Raw genomic sequence first — 15,376 nt, forward strand, 5'->3', positions numbered from 1 at the left:
GTTGTTGACTGAAGCATTTGTACAAGGACACATGCTCCATTGCCAGTGTTAGCATGTGCTCTCTTTGCTGACGACTGGTCAACAGAACACGGTCAGGTTTAGAATATACCTAATCAGTTCCCCCAATTTAAAATGCAGAATGTTGAATCTATGCATGCCAAGAAGATAAGTGTTACCCAGCGGTGGCCATTTCTAGTATAGCTGATGTATATGTAACTTCTAGTTACCATGGACATTTGGAGACCACTGAACCATTATTGCCATTTTTATCCAGCCATTAATATGCTGTTGGATACAATTTCAGGTCTTTACAATTTTATTTGATCTCTAGTTGGTTTTTAGAGAGGGCACCATTGTTGTCAGACTTTAGTTTTAAGATTATGATAGCTTTGTAAGTATATTTTTCTTTGCTTTGGAACAGTTGAAATAAAATTAGGTAAATCCAGCCTTTCAGGTTTGGTTGAACTCATTTATACAACTCTTTGAGCCCCATACTTTTCTAAGGCAGGTCTTTGATAACTCCTGCCATTGCTTAATATGGCACACATGCAAAATACTTTCATATCTGTAAACAGTCTAAAGACCAGCAACACATGTTTTCACGACTCATTTTCAGAAAAAGAACACTACCGGTGCCTTAGAAGCCAGCTGTGTGCCCCTTCTGATTATCTCTTCCTCTATGATATCCTAATTTTTGGTTTACTATTAAAAAAAAAAAATTTTTTTTTTTTTATTCCTTTGATTTTTTCATGGTTTTACCATTTTTGTAGGGATTGCCAAAGATTATATTATTTAGTTCAACTGAATTGTGAATGGAATCCTACTCTTCTGTTTCTTTTGTGATTTTCTTCTCCTATTTTTTTGTTTGTATTTGTTTTGCAGGTGGTTGTGTACCACTGCCAGTCTAATTCCTCATCCTAGAGAGTTTTCACCCAATCTGCCCCTGCCCCAGTGAGATGACTGCTTCCTCCTGCTTCCAAGGTCCAAGTCTCTGGTAGTTGAAACTAGTGTAGGACCTGAAGAAGTACAGTTACCAGCCACACAGTTATCTGCTGTTTCTTCCTATCATTTGTCTGTCCCGACTCCCTGTCGCTCACAAATAAGAAACTGTACATTTTAGTGCGCTGCCAGCTCCCGTTGTGCCTTCCTAGTTGTGTTGTGGTGGCTGCTATTACTGTTGCTTTTGCTTTAATCATTTGTACTCTTTGCTTGCATCTGGAGGAGATGGTGGTGGAAAGGAAGTTGGGGTGGTGGCATGGAATCAGTCAGTGCTCTGCCCAATTCCAGGAGCAACACAGGGAGGAACAGATGAATGGGCACCACTTCTGTGCTGGTCTCACCCATGGTATTGCTCAAGAAGCTCCACACCTAGCAGCACAGGCAATGGAGGGACTTTGCTATTTCCTATAAGATGGTTCTTTTTTGTGAAACTGGAGTTTACTATATGCCTGAGTAGTTTGTTTTGTTTGCTTAAATCAGACCCATCTGTATTATAATTAATAGTCATTCCTACCTGACCCTGACATGAGGAGAGTTTTCAGTAGTGTGGTGGGTTTGTATGTTTTGCTGGGTTAGTTTTTTGTGAGACTGCATTAAGAAATGCTAGCCAGACACCATTTTGAATGAGATTTTCACTGCCATTTTCAGTTTAAAAAATACTGTTGAATTAGAAGTAGCTTTTTGTCATTACCTAGTTTTTAAATCAATAGATATTAAATTAGAACTAGTATTTTACTTTGGCTCTCAATATTTTTTTTTTTTCTGGTTAAAAAAAATATTAAAATAAGCTCTCATAGTCCAGAAGGTTTGCAATTATTCTTCCATAGCACTGTGAAATGACCATACCCTAGGGATATATTTTAATTTCTAATCATTCAAAACCATTTTTTCCACCCATTCTGGATTGGAGAATGGGGATATTTAAGAAAACATAAAGAAATATGGTTAAAAAAAACCCCAAAACCTCTCAATCGTCCTTAAGGAAGTCTTAAGTATAAAACAGTACCTGCCTTGATTTACTTACCTTTACATGTTATCTGAGTAAGTGTTCACTAAAAAAACATTTTGACACTTTTAATCCACTGGCACTTTAACTTCATCAGGAAAATGGTGCTGAGGTTGGTGAGAAAGTTGACTGACTAATTGGGCTCTCGGTCCCACATGAGATTACGCCACTTTCTGAATCAGAGTTTCCTGCTATTGCAACATGTTTTTTCTTTGTTCTTCTTTTTTCTCCTTAGAAACAATCCATTTGGGTCTATTACATGAACATTTGTTGGGCTTGTTTGTGAGTACAATGAAGTCATACTAGGCCGGGCCTGTATACAGAGTCAACAGGAGATTCTGCAGCTGCTCAGTGAATCAGGTTGTGCAAGTGGTCACCCTGATACTGTAAAATTCTTCTTTCCCAAAGTCACGAGGCATTTTTATTTTAATCATCAGGAAGATTGACTCAGCTTTGCTTTGCTTCCTACATGCTATACATAGACATCAATCTTTTGAACTTCTTTGTTGTTGTTAAACCAACTTCTTACTGAGCTCTAATAGATGTGATAATGTAATATACTCAGAGAAAATGCACACATCCTAAATGTATGACAAGATGACCCTTTTCAAACTGAGCACACGTGTGTAACCAGCACCCAGAGCAGGAAACAGCATGACCAGAACCTTTGGATATATACCTAAGACTGGTAGGTAATAAAGTTTACATCCACCACTTGTTTGTCAATTTGCCGTGCTGTGGTGGCTTGCGTCTTGCTGTGATGCTAGAAGCTATGCCACCTGTATTTCAGATACCAGAAGGGTCACCCATGGTGGGCAGGTTTCACTGAAGCTCCCAGACTAAGACAGATTAGGAAGAAGGACCTGATGATCTACTTCAGAAAAAAAATGGCCAGTGAAAACCTTATGAGTAGCAGCAGAGAACCGTGCAGTGTTTCGTTCTGTTGTACGTAGGGTCACTAAGAGTCAGATCTGACTGGACGGCGCCTAACAACAGCAGCAACAAAGGGTATGCATATGTTCATATTTAGTAGATGTAGCCAGTTTTCTGAAGTAGTTTATGTACTTACACCAGCAATGTTGAAGAGTTCCAGTTGATCCATTTCCTCACCAATATTTAGCATTTTCTGTCCTTTTATTTTAGCCATATTACCGGATATATTGTAATGTGGTTTAATTTGCATTTCTCTGATAGTAATGAAGCTGAGCACCTTGTCATATGATTGTTAGTAATGTGTATATCTTTTTTTGTAAAGTGTCTGTTCAAGTCTTTTGCCCATTTTTCTATTAGTTGACTGACTTTTTATTATTGTTTCATAGGTTTTCTTTATGTAATCTGGATATGAATCCTTTGTGTATACATGTATTGTGATATTTTCTCCTTCGAGAGTTACCTTTTTACTTTCTTGTTGGGGTCTTTTGATGAACAGATAACTCTAATTCTTAAAAAGTCCAATTTACTACTTTTTTTTTATGGCTTATGCTTTTTTGCCCTGTTTAGGAATTTTTTGCCTACTCCATATTGATGAAGCTGTTCTCCTAAGGTTTCTTCTGAAATTTTTATTTAGATCTACAGTCCATCTGCCTTGATATTTATATATCGTATGACATAGAGATCACAAACTTTTTTATCTGTATGGACATATTATTAACTCAGCATCATTTTACTTGGCTTTTAACTTGCTGAAAATGTGTCCATAAAATTTGGTTTCAGTGAAATATGTTTTATATTTTCCTGGAGATAATTACTAATGCTTCTTGAAAAAAAAGAAACCTATGGTAATTTAAAATTTGTAATATAATCTCTAGCTTTATCAACACTATTGTAAATTGAAATCTCTCTTCAAAGTCCTTCTGTTCACTTAGCCTCTAGTTTGTAAATCCAACATATTTACTTATTCAACACCAAAATGATTTATGATGCACAAAACAGCCATTTGAAAAAAAATAAATTATTGTCTTTTTTCATTTGAATTCAATTCAACACATGTTTACTATGTGTTTACTGAAACTTGGGACAGTTCAGAATATGGTTGAAGTTTTGAGCTCCATTTTTGTGTAATTTTGGTTTTAAGCCATATAATAAAGTTGTCAAACATCTGTCAGTAATAAGCCATTTTTCTCTAGTACTCATAATTAATAAAGAGAGGTACAAGGTGAGAACTTTTATTGCTTTTAGGATGACCTTAGACCCATTATGTACTGTCTAAACTTTTTCCACTCATAGTGACACATATTTTTTAAGACATAAAAATAGAAAAGGAAACATAAAAGTTTCAGTTCTGTATTTGGAATGCCTATGAATTCTTCCTCTTTGATGTCATTCCTTAGTTTTATTTTTTTTCTCTTTTCATTATTTGTTCTAGGTTGTACTTGTCAGTGGACATCTGGACAGCTGGGATGTTGGGCAGGGTGCCATGGATGATGGCGGTGGAGCCTTTATATCCTGGGAAGCACTCTCACTTATTAAAGATCTTGGTAAATATTTAGAAAGTCATTAACCGATGGGTAAAGGTCTTCGTAGTGACATAATTAACTCAGCATACAAAATGCTTAACGATTTAGCTAGTTTGGTATGTTCAATGATCATCCTGAGTTCTATAATGCTTGTCAGTTGATTCCCAGAACAGAAGTAATTTATCCCTCTAAAGAAATAAATTTTTGTTCAAGTGTACTCCAGACATCCAAAGTAACAAATATTATGATCAGCCACTGGGGAATATGAACAAGCAAACACAACTGAAGTAAATGCAACCATACTAGCTGGAGATATGTAAGGAAACTAAGACTAAGTGCAAAGAAAAATCAGCAGTGTCCCCTACTTCCTTTTCCTTGCTCATCTCAAAGACAATATCAGACTCGGAGGATAGCTTTGGTCCAGTTGTCTTCCCATGGTAGTCAAACAGAGCAGCCTAGGACTGAAGGAGTGATTCCTTTAGCCACAATAAGGAATCAGGCTAAAATTTGGGGGTTCCTAGATAAACCTAAACACGGGGAAGACAGGCATAAAAAGGAGGGGTTAATAATGATAAGAGGAGCCCTGGTGGCACAGTAGTTAAGCACTCAGCTGCTAACAGAAAGGTCAATGGTTCAAACCCACCAGCCGCTTTTCAGAAAAAGATGTGATAGTCTGTTCTGTGAAGATTTACAGCCTTGGAAACTGTATGGAGGCAGTTCTACTTTGTCATATTGGGTCTCTATGAGTCAGAATTGACTTGACGGCAACAGGCTTGGTTTTGGTTTAATAGTGGTAATGGAGTCCCTGGGTGCTGCAGGTAGTTAACATGCTCAGCTGCTAACTGTAAGGTCGGAGGTTCGAGTCCACCCAGAGATGACTCGGAAGAAATGCCCGATGAAATAGTTCCCAAAAAATAGTTCCCATTGAAAACCCTACAGAGCACAGCTCTACTACTCTGACACATATGGGGTCACCATGAGTTGGGGGTCTGTTTATGAGTTGGAGTAGGCTCATAGTGATAGCTTATTTTGATGAGCATATTTGCAAATTAAAAAAAAACACACTGCTTTTGTGCTAGTCAAAATGGTGAATTTTGAGTGAGGTTTGAAATAATTTGTTTAATTCAACAATGAAACAGTCTGAAGCAAGAGTTCTTTGTTTGAATCAGACCAGTGGTGGTTTTTAAATGCCTCATCAGCAGAATGTTTTGTATTGAAGCTATGGCATAACCTCAGTTTCCGATGCAGTAAAGACCAGACCATTCTCTCTGGTGAAGGCTTTCCATTATCACTTAAGTACACATACATTTAAATTTATGCTTTTGCTCCTGCATTTAGTGAACTCTTCTAATCCTGTAAATCAAGCCATTAAATAATTATGTTCATCTTCTTAAAAGTAGATTGCTGAGGGGGGCCAAGATGGCTGACTAGGTAGACGCTACCTCGGATCCCTCTTGCAACAAAGACTCGGAAAAACAAGTGAATCGATCACATACATGACAATCTACGAACCCTGAACAACAAACACAGATTTAAAGAGTTGACCAGAGTGACAGAGACGGAGAACGAACAACTACGGGGAAGCAGCGACTGTTTTTGGAGCCTGGAGCCAGCGTCCCAGTCAGGTAACCTTGGCGCCGGGCTTAGGACTGGGCCCAGGGGAGCTGAACACAACATCTTGTGACGGCGCAAACACGGGGCGCAGCCCTACCCCACTGAACTGACCCCAGGAGGGGGCCCAGCCGGTCTGCGTAGGCGGCGTGGCAACCCGGCTGGTGGGAGGAGAAGTCCCCGGGAGGCAGCGACTGATTTTGGAGCCGGGAGTGCAGTGTCCCAGCAGGGGAACCTTGACGCTGGGCTTTGAATTGGCAGCAGAGGATCTGACCGCGGCTTCAGCGGGCCAGACCCTCGGGGACAATCTCCACACAGCCAGCACACATAGGCGACACGCCCCTCGGGAATCTCAGATAAAATAGTCATCCCAAGCAAGATAAGCAACTTTGGCTATATCCCGGGGTGCTACTCTCTCTTGTTTTTCTGAACACTCCCCTCCCCTTCCCAGGCGGCTTCATTAACACTGGAATTTCCTGAGCCAGAGGGAGAATGGCTCCGGCTCCGCGGCTTTGCTTCCCCCCCCCTTTTTTTTTTTTGATCTTTTCCTAACCCATTCTTCCGGCCTGAGAGAAGCAACCACAAAAAACCCAGGGACCAAAAATCCTTCCCTAATTGGACTCTCAAATAGGGAAATCACAAAAACAAATTAAGATTAATTAAAAAAAAAAAATGCTCGAAACAGGGAATCATTGAAGTCAATATGTAAAAGATCACAATAATCAAAAAGAGGGACTAAATACAGGTGGCATAGAACTGCCATATGGAGAGGGATACAAGGAGATACAGGACAATACAAGTTAGGTTTTTACTTAGAAAAATAGGGGTAAATATTAAGGTAACCACAAAGAGGTATAACAACCCCATAACTCAAAATAAAAGCCAAGAAAAATGTAACGACTCAACAAACATAAAGTCAAATACTATGAAAATGAGGATCTCACAATTTACAAAGAAAAACGTCTCAGCACAAAAAAGTAAGTGGAAAAATGAAATTGTCAACAACACACATAAAAAGGCATCAAAATGACAACACTAAACACTTATCTATAATTACGCTGAATGTAAATGGACTAAATGCACCAATAAAGAGACAGAGAGTCTCGGACTAGATAAAGAAACACGATCTGTCTATATGCTGCCTACAAGAGACACACCTTAGACTTAGAGACACAAACAAACTAAAACTCAAAGGATGGAAAAAAAATATATCAAGCAAACAATAAGCAAAAAAGAAGAGGAGTAGCAATATTAATTTCTGACAAAATAGACTTTAAACTTAAACCCACCACAAAGGATAAAGAAGGACACTACATAATGATAAAAGGGACAATTGATCAGGAAGATATAACCATATTAAATATTTATGCACCCAATGACAGGGCTGCAAGATACATAAATCAAATTTTAACAGAACTGAAAAGTGAGATAGACACCTCCACAATTATAGTAGGAGACTTCAACACACCACTTTCGGAGAAGGACAGGACATCCAGTAAGAAGCTCAATAGAGACACGGAAGACCTAATTACAACAATCAACCAACTTGACCTCATTGACTTATACAGAACTCCCCACCCAACTGCTGCAAAGTATACTTTTTTTTCTAGCGCACATGGAACATTCTCTAGAATAGACCACATATTAGGTCATAAAACAAACCTTTGCAGAATCCAAAACATCGAAATATTACAAAGCGTCTTCTCAGACCACAAGGCAATAAAAGTAGAAATCGATAACAGAAAAACTAGGGAAAAGAAATCAAATACTTGGAAACTGAACAATTCCCTCCTGAAAAAGGACTGGGTTATAGAAGACATCAAGGAGGGAATGAGGAAATTCATAGAATGCAACGAGAATGAAAATACTTCTATCAAAACCTCTGGGACACAGCAAAAGTAGTGCTCAGAGGCCAATTTATATCGCTAAATGCACACATACAAAAAGAAGAAAGAGCCAAAAGCAGAGAACTGTCCCTACAACTTGAACAAATAGAAACTGAGCAACAAAAGAATCCATCAGGCACCAGAAGAAAACAAATAATAAAAATTAGAGCTGAACTAAATGAATTAGAGAACAGAAAAACAATTGAAAGAATTAACAAAGCCAAAAGCTGGTTCTTTGAAAAAATTAACAAAATTGATAAACCATTGGCTAGACTGACTAAAGAAATACAGGAAAGGAAACAAATAACCCGAATAAGAAACGAGAAGGACCACGTCACAACAGACCCAACTGAAATTAAAAGAATCATATCAGATTATTACGAAAAATTGTACTCTAACAAATTTGAAAACCTAGGAGAAATGGATGAATTCCTGGAAAAACACTATCTACCTAAACTAACACAATCAGAAGTAGAACAACTAAATTGACCCATAACAAAAAAAGAGATTGAAACAGTAATCAAAAAACTCCCAACAAAAAAAAGCCCTGGCCCAGATGGCTATACTGCAGAGTTCTACCAAACTTTCAGAGAAGAATTAACACCACTACTACTAAAGGTATTCCAAAGCATAGAAAATGACGGAATACTACCCAACTCATTCTATGAAGCCACCATCTCCCTGATACCAAAACCAGGTAAAGACATCACAAAAAAAGAAAATTACAGACCTATATCCCTCATGAACATAGATGCAAAAATCCTCAACAAAATTCTAGCCAATAGGATTCAACAACATATCAAAAAAATAATTCACCACGACCAAGTGGGATTTATACCAGGTATGCAAGGCTGGTTTAATATTAGAAAAACCATTAATGTAACCCACAATATAAATAAAACAAAAGACAAAAACCACATGATCTTATCAATTGATGCAGAAAAGGCATTTGACAAAGTCCAACACCCATTTATGATAAAAACTCTCACCAAAATAGGAATCGAAGGAAAATTCCTCAACATAATAAAGGGCATCTATGCAAAGCCAACAGCGAACATCACTCTAAATGGAGAGAGCCTGAAAGCATTTCCCTTGAGAACGGGAACCAGACAAGGATGCCCTTTATCACTGCTCTTATTCAACATTGTGCTAGAAGTCCTAGCCAGAGCTATTACGCTAGACAAAGAAATAAAGGGCATCTGGATTGGCAAAGAGGAAGTAAAGTTATCACTATTTGCAGATGACATGATCTTATACACAGAAAACCCCAAGGAATCCTCCAGAAAACTACTGAAACTAATAGAAGAGTTTGGCAGAGTCTCAGGTTATAAGATAAACATACAAAAATCACTTGGATTCCTCTACATCAACAAAAAGAACATCAAAGAGGAAATCACCAAATCAATACCATTCACAGTAGCCCCCAAGAAGATAAAATACTTAGGAATCAATCTTACCAAGGATGTAAAAGACCTATACAAAGAAAATTACAAAGCTCTACTACAAGAAATTCAAAAGGACCTACTTAAGTGGAAAAACATACCTTGCTCATGGATAGGAAGACTTAACATAGTAAAAATGTCTATTCTAACAAAAGCCATCTACACATATAATGCACTTCCGATCCAAATTCCAATGTCATTTTTTAAGGTCATAGAGAAACAAATCACCAACTTCATATGGAAGGGAAAGAAGCCTCGGATAAGCAAAGCATTACTGAAAAAGAAGAAGAAAGTGGGAGGCCTCACTCTACCTGATTTCATAACCTATTATACAGCCACAGTAGTCAGAACAGCCTGGTACTGGTACAACAACAGGCACATAGACCAGTGGAACAGAACTGAGAACCCAGATATAAATCCATCCACATATGAGCAGCTGATATTTGACAAAGGCCCAGTGTCAGTTAATTGGGGAAAAGATAGTCTTTTTAACAAATGGTGCTGGCATAACTGGATATCCTTTTGCAAAAAAATGAAACAGGACCCATACCTCACACCATGCACAAAAACTAACTCCAAGTGGATCAAAGACCTAAACATAAAGACTAAAATGATAAAGATCATGGAAGAAAAAATAGGGACAACCTTAGGAGCCCTAATACAAGGCATAAACAGAATACAAAACATTACCAAAAATGACGAAGAGAAACCAGATAACTGGGAGCTCCTAAAAATCAAACACCTATGCTCATCTAAAGACTTCACCAAAAGAGTAAAAAGACCACCTACAGACTGGGAAAGAATTTTCAGCTATGACATCTCCGACCAGTGCCTGATCTCTAAAATCTATATGCTTATGTCAAAACTCAACCACAAAAAGACAAACAACCCAATCAAGAAGTGGGCAAAGGATATGAACACACACTTCACTAAAGAAGATATTCAGGCAGCTAACAGATACATTAGAAAATGCTCTCGATCATTAGCCATTAGAGAAATGCAAATTAAAACTACAGTGAGATTCCATCTCACTCCAACAAGGCTGGCATTAATCCAAAAAACACAAAAAGTTAAATGTTGGAGAGGCTGCGGAGAGATTGGAACTCATACACTGCTGGTGGGAATGTAAAATGGTACAACCACTTTGGAAATCTATCTGGCGTTATCTTAAACAGTTAGAAATAGAACTACCATACATCCCAGAAATCCCACTCCTCGGAATATACCCTAGAGAAATAAGAGCCTTCACACAAACAGATATATGCACACCCATGTTTATTGCAGCTCTGTTTACAATAGTAAAAAGCTGGGAGCAACCAAGGTGTCCATCAACGGATGAATGGTTAAATAAATTGTGGTATATTCACACAATGGAATACTACGCATCGATGAAGAGCAGTGACGAATCTGTGAAACATTTCATAACTTGTAGGAACCTGGAAGGCATTATGCTGAGCGAAATTAGTCAGAGGCAAAAGGATGAATATTGTATAAGACCACTATTATAAGATCTTGAGAAATAGTATAAACTGAGAAGAACACATACTTTTGTGGTTACGAGGCGGGGAGGGAGGGAGGGTGGGAGAGGGTTTTTTACTGATTAGTTAGTAGATAAGAACTGCTTTAGGTGAAGGGAAGGACAATACTCAATACATGGAAGGTCAGCTCAACTGGACTGGACCAAAAGCAAAGACGTTTCTGGGATAACTGAATGCTTCAAAGGGCAGCAGAGCAAGGGTGGGGGTTTGGGGACCATGGTTTGCGGGGACTTCTAAGTCAATTGGCAAAATAATTCTATTATGAAAACATTCTGCATCCCACTTTGAAATGTGGCATCTGGGGTCTTAAATGCTAACAAGCAGCCATCTAAAATGCATGAATTGGTCTCAACCCACCTGGATCAAAGGAGAATGAAGAACACCAAGGTCACACGATAACTAAGAGCCCAAGAGACAGAAAGGGCCACGTGAACCAGAGACCTACATCATCCTGAGACCAGAAGAACTAGTTGGTGCCCGGCCACAGTCGATGACTGCCCTGACAGGGAGCACAACAGAGAACCCCTGAGGGAGCAGGAGAACAGTGGGATGCAGACCCCAAATTCTCATAAAAAGACCATACTTAATGGTCTGACTGAGACTAGAGGAATCCCGGCGGTCATGGTCCCCAACCTTCTGTTGGCACAGGACAGGAACCATCCCCGAAGACAACTCATCAGACATGAAAGGGACTGGACAGTGGGTAGGAGAGAGATGCTGATGAAGAGTGAGCTAATGATATCAGGTGGACACTTCAGACTGTGTTGGCATCTCCTGTCTGGAGGAGGGATGGGAGGATAGAGTGAGTTGGAAGCTGGCAAAATTGTCACGAAAGGAGAGACTGGAAGGGCTGACTCATTAGGGGGAGAGCAAGTGGGAGAACAGAGTAAGGTGTATATGAACTTATATGTGACAGTCTGACTTGATTTGTAAACGTTCACTTGAAGCTCAAGAAAAGTTATTTAAAAAAAAAGTAGATTGCTGAAATCGGCATGTTGGGACAAATCTTTTGGTGCACCATTGTGATTTATGTTTTATGTTTGAAAATGGAGAAATGAAGAGAGATGGCCGTGCCTTTTTTTATTTCCAAATAAGCCAGTGTTTCCCAGCCTTGTCACCATTGACACTTTGGGCTGGATAATACTTTGTTGTGGGGGGCTGTTGTGTGCATTGTAGCATATTTAGCTACATGCCTGGCCTCTACCTACTAGGTGCCAGTAGCATACCCCCCTTTCAAGTTGTGCCAACCAAAAATTTCTCTAGACATTGCCAGATGTCCCCTGGGGGGACAAAATTACCCCAGGATGAGAACCACTAAAATAAGCTGATGAGAAATCTCTAAGTGACCTGAATATAAACTCATTTTTTTTTTTAAAGAAAACTTAAGCTAATGAAATCACAGTGTATATACTTTTAACACCATTAAAAATTCACTGAGCACCTCCTGTGTGGAAGCACTTCATAAAAGCTTGGCCTAGAAGGAGGTTTAAGGCATGTCCTCTGTTCTTAATACCCTTAGAATCTAGTTGAAGATAGGCACACCCACTACACACACACTTATCATACAGGTGTAATTTCAACATCTGCTTTTAAAATTGGGTCATGATTGAAAGAAATTAAATATATGACAAATAAAACCAAAGAACACAAATTCCCTTCAGGAAAGGTCTGGGAGACTCAGTATGTGAATTCACTCCTTTTCCTCCTCCCCTTAAAAATGTTGCCTTGGGTATCTCTTCTGTCTTTCCTAACTTTCAGTCTAGAATGAAGTGGGTTACAGAGTAAAGCAGTCACATGTCAAACATTTTTTCTCATTTTGGGGGCACAGGTGTTTATTTTAGAAGTTGATTTGATTTCAGTGTTTAGCCAGCTTGGCTGGATACTTAGTGGTAGAGTGAAAAGAATTACTAGGCCCACGTGAACTGGATTGCAGGTCTCTTTGTGCACAAACTTCTTTTTTGGCCTCAGGCAGGTCATTTGAACTCTCTGGGCTTAATTTTCCTCATCTCTTTTCAACTATATGCTTCCTGAGTGTTTTATCTGCTCTAGATTAGAATAAATACTGTGTCTTCTCTAGGCTTTGAATCTCACTTCTTTAGTACTCAGCATGGTACCCTAAATCACTGTTAATTGAGTTGAAGTTGATTACATGGATAAATGTCAGACATCATGCAAAGGTGAGTTGAGTATCTTTTTTCAGCTCTGAAACTATATTGATTTCAGTTGTTTTTAAATCTCCCACAGGTTTCTGAAAACCTATGTAAACATGTTTTGAAGAAAACTCTAAAATAAAAAGTAATGTTTCATTTGAGTAGGTGTTAAGAACAGCCTGGAATACTGTTAAAAAACACAGGATTCTGGAGCCAGACTGCCCAGGTTCAAATCCCGAGACTGCAATTTACCAGCTATGTGACCTTGGGCAAATTACTTTCCTTCTCTGTGCCTCAGGTTTTTCATCTGTTAAATGGGGAAAATAGTAGGACCTATTTTTTAGGGTTGCTTTGAAAATTAAATGATCTATTCATGTTATGTACTTAAAACAGACTCAAACTCAATAAATGTTAGCTATTATTTTTTAATATACATGACTCTGAAAATAGCACTTTTTTGTAGGATAATATATATATATATTTTTTTTAACCCTTCCCCACTTCCTACACCTACTCACTTTATTGATTGCTTTGCCTCTTAATATGTGAGTCATACTGATGTAACTCTAGGGCTAACTGCTTTGGTATCCCTGAAATATTTTTTCCCCTTACTATTGAAGTCACCATCCCTTGTATGATGGAAACCCTTTGACCTCTCCATTTTTCACATTTTGGTAACATAAAGGGACAGCAAAAAAGAGGAAGGCGCTCAACAAGATGGATTGACATGGTGGCTGCAACAATGGGCTCAAGCATAATGATTGGGAGGATGGCACAGGACCAGGCAGTGTTTCGTTCTGTTGCATATAGGGTCCCTATGATTTAAAACCGACTGACAGCACCTAACAACAATACGAAATTTTCAAGGGTCTCATATTTCTCCTGATCCCTTCCTACTTCATTTTCTGGGTAGGCCGAATGTCCAGCCTCCATTCTGCATCTCTTTCCTGCGATTACGCCCATTGAGTCTTACCCTTTAATTTTAAAAATCATTGTGGATTTCTATTTGTAGATTGCCTGTATATTTTAATATGAAGAGCAGAGGCCAACATGTGACACATGAGTTCTGGATGAAAATTACTGCTATATTTGAACAAAAAATAGGGCCTGGGCTACAGGCCAAGAAATTGATTCATAATTACATGATATAATTACATTAAGCCCAAACTTTTAATTGGTGAAATATGAAAGCTCTGAGGAAATCTCTTTTTCCAAGAAAAGTGAGACTCTTTTTGGATGCTGTCCCTTGGACAATATGTCATGCAGCATGTGTGTCAAAGTACCTCAGAGTGACTCGTTAATTTGAAGTGTAGGCCCAGCGGGGCTTTCCGATATTTGGAAATATTTTTCTCAGATTCATCCTTCTGGTCTCTTCTCTTTTGTCCTCCTCTTTCACCACTTTTATAGATTCACTCTTTTGCCCAAGCCATCAGCTTAAACTACATTCAATTAATCTAACAGAAGAGATATTCGTGCTTTGTAAATATAATCAGTCACTCCTGAGTAACTGTCAACAGAAGGCTATTTGCAGTGAAATGCTATTGAATACTTTTTTGTGTTTGTGGTTTACTGGACTTGAAACTGTTTATTTGAAGTGTCATTTCCTGGAATGTTCTGGTATCAGTGGACAAAGCCTATGGCCAAATATGTTATGCTTCAAAATGTTCATTTGGCACTTGAAAAATAAACCACCATCCATCCGAAATTCTTCCAATTTATCACGTCTGCAAGGTTAATATTTTGCATTTTCAGGCTTAAACAAATGAAGAGATTAGAATGAACAGTATTACCTGGTTGTTGATGTGGGCTATATAAGAAACATCTTTCTAGAGAAATCTAAGTGTGAGTGTCGTGATTGTGATTATTATATAGCTTGAAAGTTTAATTCTTAGGAAGTATTTTATTTGTGTATTTTTTTTACTTGTTGACTTAAATATTTCTCATGCATTGGCAGTATTGCAGAGTGCCAGAGGCCTTGTACCAAAGAGAAATGAGACATGGTCCTTGAATCCAGTGGGAGAGACATTTATTTCAACAATGGCAATGCAGTTGTTGCAAGTTTGGAAATTGAAGTAGGTACAAATAGCGTTGGGGACCTAGTGAAGGAGAAGCCAGCATTGCTTGTCTGGGTCAGGAAACTTCACAAAGGTAACACCTGAGCTTCCTTCTAAAAAGGTGAGGAGAAATTACTGAAGCGAAAGGGACAGAATGAAGAATTCCCAGCAGATTATAGAGCTTCTAATTCTTTACATCATTAGAAATGATGAGAAAATTGTTGACAGTAGCAG

At 38.5% G+C, this 15,376-nt stretch overlaps 1 protein-coding gene across 8 annotated transcripts in view; it reads left to right on the forward strand.

Annotated features, from left to right (window-relative positions):
- Positions 1-15,376, forward strand: part of CPQ (carboxypeptidase Q) — a 549,531-nt gene that overhangs the window by 360,004 nt on the left and 174,151 nt on the right. For all 8 annotated transcript variants that reach the window (XM_064267918.1, XM_064267919.1, XM_064267923.1 and 5 more), the window contains exon 6: positions 4,371-4,482. In XM_064267918.1, the coding sequence (XP_064123988.1) occupies positions 4,371-4,482 (112 nt within the window). The remainder of the gene's footprint in view (positions 1-4,370; positions 4,483-15,376) is intronic.

This window comes from Loxodonta africana, chromosome 14 (genome assembly GCF_030014295.1).
Source record: "Loxodonta africana isolate mLoxAfr1 chromosome 14, mLoxAfr1.hap2, whole genome shotgun sequence".
NCBI lineage: Eukaryota > Metazoa > Chordata > Mammalia > Proboscidea > Elephantidae > Loxodonta > Loxodonta africana.